At 36.8% G+C, this 7,500-nt stretch overlaps 1 protein-coding gene across 8 annotated transcripts in view; it reads left to right on the top strand.

Annotated features, from left to right (window-relative positions):
* LOC144972232 (transmembrane channel-like protein 7) overlaps nt 1-7,500 on the top strand; it is an 81,762-nt gene that overhangs the window by 58,096 nt on the left and 16,166 nt on the right. For all 8 annotated transcript variants that reach the window (XR_013645315.1, XR_013645314.1, XR_013645316.1 and 5 more), the window contains exons 12-13: nt 982-1,095; nt 5,422-5,497. Coding sequence is in view for 5 of the 8 variants with exons in the window: in XM_078913269.1 (XP_078769395.1) it covers nt 982-1,095; nt 5,422-5,497 (190 nt within the window). In the remaining 3 variants the exon portion in view is untranslated. The remainder of the gene's footprint in view (nt 1-981; nt 1,096-5,421; nt 5,498-7,500) is intronic.

Here is a 7,500-nt window from a genome sequence, read left to right as displayed (position 1 = left end):
ATGATGATGATGATGATGATGATGATGATGATGATGATGATGATGATGATGATGATGATGATGATGATGATGATGATGATGATGATGATGGTGATGATGATGTTAAAGATGGCCCGTCAAGCTGGGGTTAATATCAGTTTCAATAGCATGAAATGGACAATAGCAATTGCTTTCTACCCTTTGGAGTGAATGCTAGTCTATCACAAAATACTAGTATGACTCAGCTACACAATCACTATTGGATGGACAACAAATTGTTTTTGACTCCACCTTGAATGGAATGGATCTCAGCCACTTTGTGTGTGAAGCTAGTGCTCGTCCAACTGAGCTACAGTAATTATCACGATACCCCACCAAGCCAAAGCACCAATGTTATGTTGTTTGGTTATCACGATACCCCACCAAGCCAAAGCACCAATGTTATGTTGTTTGGTTATCACGATACCCCACCAAGCCAAAGCACCAATGTTATGTTGTTTGGTTATCACGATACCCCACCAAGCCAAAGCACCAATGTTATGTTGTTTGGTTATCACGATACCCCACCAAGCCAAAGCACCAATGTTATGTTGTTTGGTTATCACGCTTGTAAATATCTGTATGTAGGGCTCAAATAAGGTCCATATCAGATTTGGTGAAGTTTGTGCTGTTATGGGGTCTAGTGGTATGACACTCGATTTAGGATCAGAAGGTCCCGGGTTTGAGCCTTGCTCGGCGCATAGTTGAGATCTTGGAAAAGCCTCTTTACTCACATTCTCTCACTGTACTCAAGTTTAAAATGAGTACCTGGCCATAAACAGCGTTGTCTTTGTCGGAAAGATTTTAATATTGATTAACAGGCATCATGTCTCGTTCTACATGTTATGTGTTGCTATTGGTCAGGAACCCTTTGTTAAGCGCTTTGAGCACATTTAGTGGATATTGCGCTATATAAAAACTCAAGTTGTAAGTTTTATGTGTTTTGTTTTTTTTTTCCCCCAGATTTTTATGGTCCAAGCTAAAGGACAGATTGTGGTTCATCTCCAAGATTGGTTTGGCCAAATTTGATCTTCCCGTGGAGGTGTTGGACATTGTCTACACACAGACATTGTGTTGGTGGGTTGTATGAGGTTGCATCTGTCTGTCTGTATGTCTGTCTGTCTGTATGTCTGTCTGTCTGTCTGTTTTTCTACCTGCCTATGTCAATATAAAAATCCTAGACATTGTCCCTACACAGGAGAGAAAGATAAAGGGAGTAAATGGATTTTATAGATAAGGGGATAACATAAAGCTCAAGGTCACACAGCGCAGCATCGGCGATTGAACTCGGTACCTTTCGGGTTCGAAGCAAAGACCGTCGTACCACCTAGCCACTCTGCCCCCTTATCTATGAGTCACATTTATTCCCTTGATCTTTGTGTCCTTTGTATGAACTCATTCAGGCCCATCGAGTTGTTGGTATTGTCTTGATGGTTCTCTCTTTGTTTGTTTGTCCGTCTGTCTCTCTCTATTTTATTTGCCTGTTTGTATTCATCTATCTGTCTGTCTGTCTGTCTGTCTGGTTGTCTCTGTAGATGTCTCAGACATTGTCTACACGCAAGCACCATCTTGTTCTATTTGATCAAGGACTTGGCAGAATCCACTTTTCGATAGCTCAGCGTCCTATCAAAAAGGTAGAAAGCAATTTATTGCTACAGATACAAATGATGAACTCAGGTGTCTTACAGAAGGACCATGTTGGTATGACTGGTGCGAGTAACGGCAATGTAATGAGACACATGCACTTATTAAGGGGCGGCGTGGCTTTGCAGTATGGTCTTTGCTATGTACCCAGAAAATACCGAGTTCGAATACCCACAGTGCTGTGTGTCCCTGATCAAGTCAGTGCGCCCTAGGTCAGCGGCGTTTGTGTGTTGACCCGATGACCTCAAGAAGTCGGGAGAGCAGTTCAAGATAGACACGGTGCTTGATACCACTTTTTTTTTGGAGTTGTGGATGACTTTGACTGTTGAGCTACCGTCTCCCAGCTAGGTGGAGTTGTCGTAGCAGTAAGGTTGTAGGTTCGATCCCCCCTTGCCACAAAGTTTTGTTTTCTCTTTTGGAACTTTAAAAAATAAAATACAAATAAAATTCCCTTTATTCATCCCATGGAGGAAATTTGTCTCTAGGGTCTATTCCAAGGGAAGACAGGAATAACCCAGGCGTCAGCTGCAGTGCAGCGCTGCTTATTGAGCTAGGCCGAGGTGACTTGCTCAAGGTCACACAGTGCAGTGGCGGTGATTAAACTCGGTACCTTTCGGGTACGAAGCAAAAACCGTACTGCTGAGCAATGCTGCGCCCATTTCTTGCCTTTCTCAACAAAACACGATGAATGAAACACTGAGATTGTTTTTGTTGATTCACCTTCACTACGCCATTCTCTCATTCATCTTTAGTTTTTCATTCATCGTGTTTAAAAATAAAAATAAAGATGAAACCCGAAACGTCCACATTATTCGTCTTCGTTCAATGACTTGAAGCTTCCATTTCATTACTTATTGTTGTCCATTTCAATACTTATTGTTGTCCATCTCAATAAATTATTGTTGTCCATTTCAATACTTATTGTTGTCCATCTCAATACTTATTGTTGTCCATTTCAATACTTATTGTTGTCCATCTCAATACTTATTGTTGTCCATTTCAATACTTATTGTTGTCCATTTCAATACTATTGTTGTCCATCTCAATACTTATTGTTGTCCATTTCAATACTTATTGTTGTCCATCTCAATACTTATTGTTGTCCATCTCAATATTATTGTTGTCCATTTCAATACTTATTGTTGTCCATCTCAATACTTATTGTGTCCATTTCAATACTTATTGTTGTCCATCTCAATACTTATTGTTGTCCATTTCAATACTTATTGATTGTCCATTCAATAACTTATTGTTGTCATCTCAATACTTATTGTTGTCCATTTCAATACTTATGTTGTCCATCTCAATACTTATTGTTGTCCATTCAATACTTATTGTTGTCCATCTCAATACTTATTGTTGTCCATCTCAATACTTATTGTTGTCCATTTCAATACTTATTGTTGTCCATTTCAATACTTATTGTTGTCCATCTCAATACTTATTGTTGTCCATTTCAATACTTATTGTTGTCCATCTCAATACTTATTGTTGTCCATTTCAATACTTATTGTTGTCCATCTCAATACTTATTGTTGTCCATCTCAATACTTATTGTTGTCCATTTCATTACTTATTGTTGTCCATTTCTTCGAGCTTCAAGCATCAACATTTTCATTGGGTGGGGGTTGTGGGTGGGGGGGGGGGGGGGGCAGCTACGTCTTGGGCATACTTGCCTTATGATTGATATTGATTCATCAACAACTTTTACACACATCCTTTACGTGAACTTCTATATTTGTTTCATGACAACATTTCACTCATTTAGTATTAAACGTTGTTTGATTGTTCGTATTAATGAATGGTATGTACTTCAAACTTTAACGTTTAGAGTTCTGCTTCAAATCCTCGGAAAAATCGTTCGTATCAATGTTTTTGTTTCGAGGAAATCGAAATGGCGGCGGCCTTGTTTACTTCCGACACAAAACTGCACCGCTAATTTAATCCTATTTCGCGATTTGTTATTGAAGACCTATCCTTCGCTTAATATTATATAAAGCGTTGTATGATGATTTAGAATTACAAAGAGGCATCAAAAATAATAAACCATCCTCTTGATGGAGTGGAAAGAATTCATGGAAAAGCAATAGAAAGGAAAGCATTCTCGATTACCAACAATTAAAAAACATATTTTATACCATGAATTTAGTATTTTACCATCTGGGAGGTTTTGTCAGATTAAATGTAGAACTAACAAGTATAACTCAACGTTCGTTCTATCAGCAATAAAAATGTTGAATATTTCATATGGTACAGAAAAACCAAGGATTGACTGGTTGACTGATTGACTGATTAATTTATTTAATGTTAGATTAAGTGACCAATTGATAATGATGATAATATTTGGTGTTGAATTGCCACAATCGTAACAAATTAATAACGAAATGAATCTGTTTGTTTTATTTATATCGCACGCGTGAAAGAAAGAGAGGAAGAGAGAGAGAGAGAGAGAGAGAGAGAGAGAGAGAGAGAGAGAGAGAGAGAGAGAGAGAGAGAGAGAGAGAGAGAGAGAGCGAATAAGTAGGAGTGAAATATCTGTTCAATGTTATAGTTATCGTTTAACGTTATAACAAGTGTAACTAAATGACAAATTGCCATATTTATGGACAATAAAGATCTATTATTATTATTATTATTATTATTATTATTATTATATTATTATTATTATTATTATTATTATTATTATTATTATTATTATTATTATTATTATTATTATTATTATTATTATATAGCGCAATATCCACTAAATGTGCTCAAGGTGCTTTACAAGGGGTCCCTGGCCAACTGCAACACTTAACATGTAGGACATGACATGTAGGATCTGTTTAGCGATATTACATTTTTTTGGAGATAGAGACAGTTAACGGCTAGGTACTCATTTTTACACCTGAGTACGATGAGAGAATGTGAGTAAAGAGCCTATTCCAAGGACTCAATTATGCGCAGAGCAAGGCTCGAACCCAGGACTTTCTGATCTGAAAGCGAGTGTTAAAGCGTACATTGCCATTATCTGTCATGGTTAACGACTAGTGAGGCTTCCATTTCTTTGGACATACCAAACAATGAAATGATCACCATGTATATTTTGAATATGTATATATGTGTGTGTTTACATATATATATATATATATATATATATATATATAATATATATATATATATATATATATATAATATATATATTGTGTGTGTGTGTGTGTGTGTGTGTGTAATGAAAATTATAAATGTGAACTGTAGTCTAAATGAGTACCTGCCTACATGCAGTGATGGATATTGTAAGAGTGTTTCTACAAAAAAAAAAGCGTAACAGGCAGCGGGTACTCTATGAAATGGAAATATGGGTCCATACGACCTGCTGGGGGAATCGATGAAACATTTGGAAGTGTATAGAGCATGGTACATCCATGGAAATGGGCTGTATAAATAGTCATGATTTATTCTTTAACTCACTCAACCCTAACACCGACTATATCCGTAGTTAACTCACTCAACCCTAACACCGACTATATCCGTAGTTTACCCGGGTTACTTTTACCACATGCCTATTTATTACATTTTTTATGAGACAAATTATAGACGTAGTATCAAAGCTAATGTTTTTAGTTTTTACATGTTAATGATAGTTGAATAGAATTTTCTGTACTCATGTTCATTTTCAATATTTTTTTTTTCCAATTTTGAAAAGTAGCCAAAATGTCTAGGATTGAGTGAGTTAATGGTTTTTTTGAAATAGTTTTTTGTTCCTTTTCCTTTCCACAGGGTCGGCATGTTTTTCGCCCCATTGCTCCCAACCTTCTGTCTCATCCAAACCTTCATCTATTTCTTTGTCAAAAAGGTAAATATATCAGATGGGATGAACATTTTATCATATTTGTCAAAAAGGTAAATATATCAGATGGGATGAACATTTTATCATATTTGTCAAAAAGGTAAATATATCAGATGGGATGAACTTTTTATCATATTTGTCAAAAAGGTAAATATATCAGATGGGATGAACATTTTATCATATTTGTCAAAAAGGTAAATATATCAGATGGGATGAACATTTTATCATATTTGTCAAAAAGGTAAATATATCAGATGGGATGAACTTTTTATCATATTTTATTTATTTATTTATTAATTCATATATTTATTTGTTTGTTTATTAATTAATTAATATATATATTTATTTATTTATTATTTATTAATTTATTTATTTATTTATTTATTTATTTATTTATTTATTTATTTATTTATTCATTTCCTTATTTATACGTTTCAAAAATATATTAATTTACTTATTACTCATTTATTTATTTATATATTTATGTACTTATTTACTCATTTATTTATTCATTTAGACACACACAGACACACACCCAAAGACACACACACAGACACACAGACACAGACACACACCCAAAGACACACACACAGACACACAGACACAGACACACACCCAAAGACACACACACAGACACACAGACACAGACACACACCCAAAGACACACACACAGACACACAGACACAGACACACACACAGACACATACAGACACATACACACAGACACACAGACACAGACACACACACAGACACACACACAGACACAGACACACACAGACACATACAGACACATACACACAGACACACACACAGACACACACACACAGACACACACACAGACACACACACAGACACACACACACAACACAGACACACACACAGACAGACACACACACACACAGACATACACACAGACACACACACACACAGAAACACACACATATATATATATATAATATATATATATATATATATATACATATATAGTTATTGACTTACTTACCCATTGGTGTGACATCATCTGTTTCCAGTTCCTACTCCTGTGTCTGTGTGACACACACACACATACACACAGACACACACACACAGACACACAGACACACACACACACATATATACATATATAGTTATTGACTTACTTACCCATTGGTGTGACATCATCTGTTTCCAGTTCCTACTCCTGTGTCTGTGTGACACACACACATACACACACACAGACACACACACACAAACACACACACAAACACATACAGACACATACACACAGACACACACACAACACACACACACAGACAGACACACACACACATACACACACAGACACACACACATACACACAGACACACACACACACACACTCACACACACACACAGACACACACACACACTCACACACAGACACACACACACACTCACACACACACACACAGACACACACACACACAGACACACCACACACCACTCACACACACACACAGACACACACATACTCACACAGACACACACACACACAGACACACACACACACACACACACACAGAAACACACACATATATATATATATACATATATAGTTATTGACTTACTTACCCATTGGTGTGACATCATCTGTTTCCAGTTCCTGCTCCTGAGTCTGTGTGACACACACACTCACACACACACACACACACACACACAGACACACACACACACACATATATATACATATATAGTTATTGACTTACTTACCCATTGGTGTGACATCATCTGTTTCCAGTTCCTACTCCTGAGTCTGTGTGACACACACACACACACGCACACAGACACACACACATACACATACACACACAGACACACACACATACACACACACACAGACACACACACACACACGCAGACACACACATACACAGACACACACACACACAGACACACACACAGACACAAACATACACACACACATATACACACACACACACATATATACATATATAGTTATTGACTTACTTACCCATTGGTGTGACGTCATC

This window comes from Berghia stephanieae, chromosome 5 (genome assembly GCF_034508935.2).
Source record: "Berghia stephanieae isolate SIO BIC M18660-M18661 chromosome 5, UCSD_Bste_1.3, whole genome shotgun sequence".
In the NCBI taxonomy this organism is placed as follows: domain Eukaryota; kingdom Metazoa; phylum Mollusca; class Gastropoda; order Nudibranchia; family Aeolidiidae; genus Berghia; species Berghia stephanieae.
Note: the sequence above shows the minus strand (reverse complement) of the source record. Positions and strands in the feature narration are given on the sequence as shown.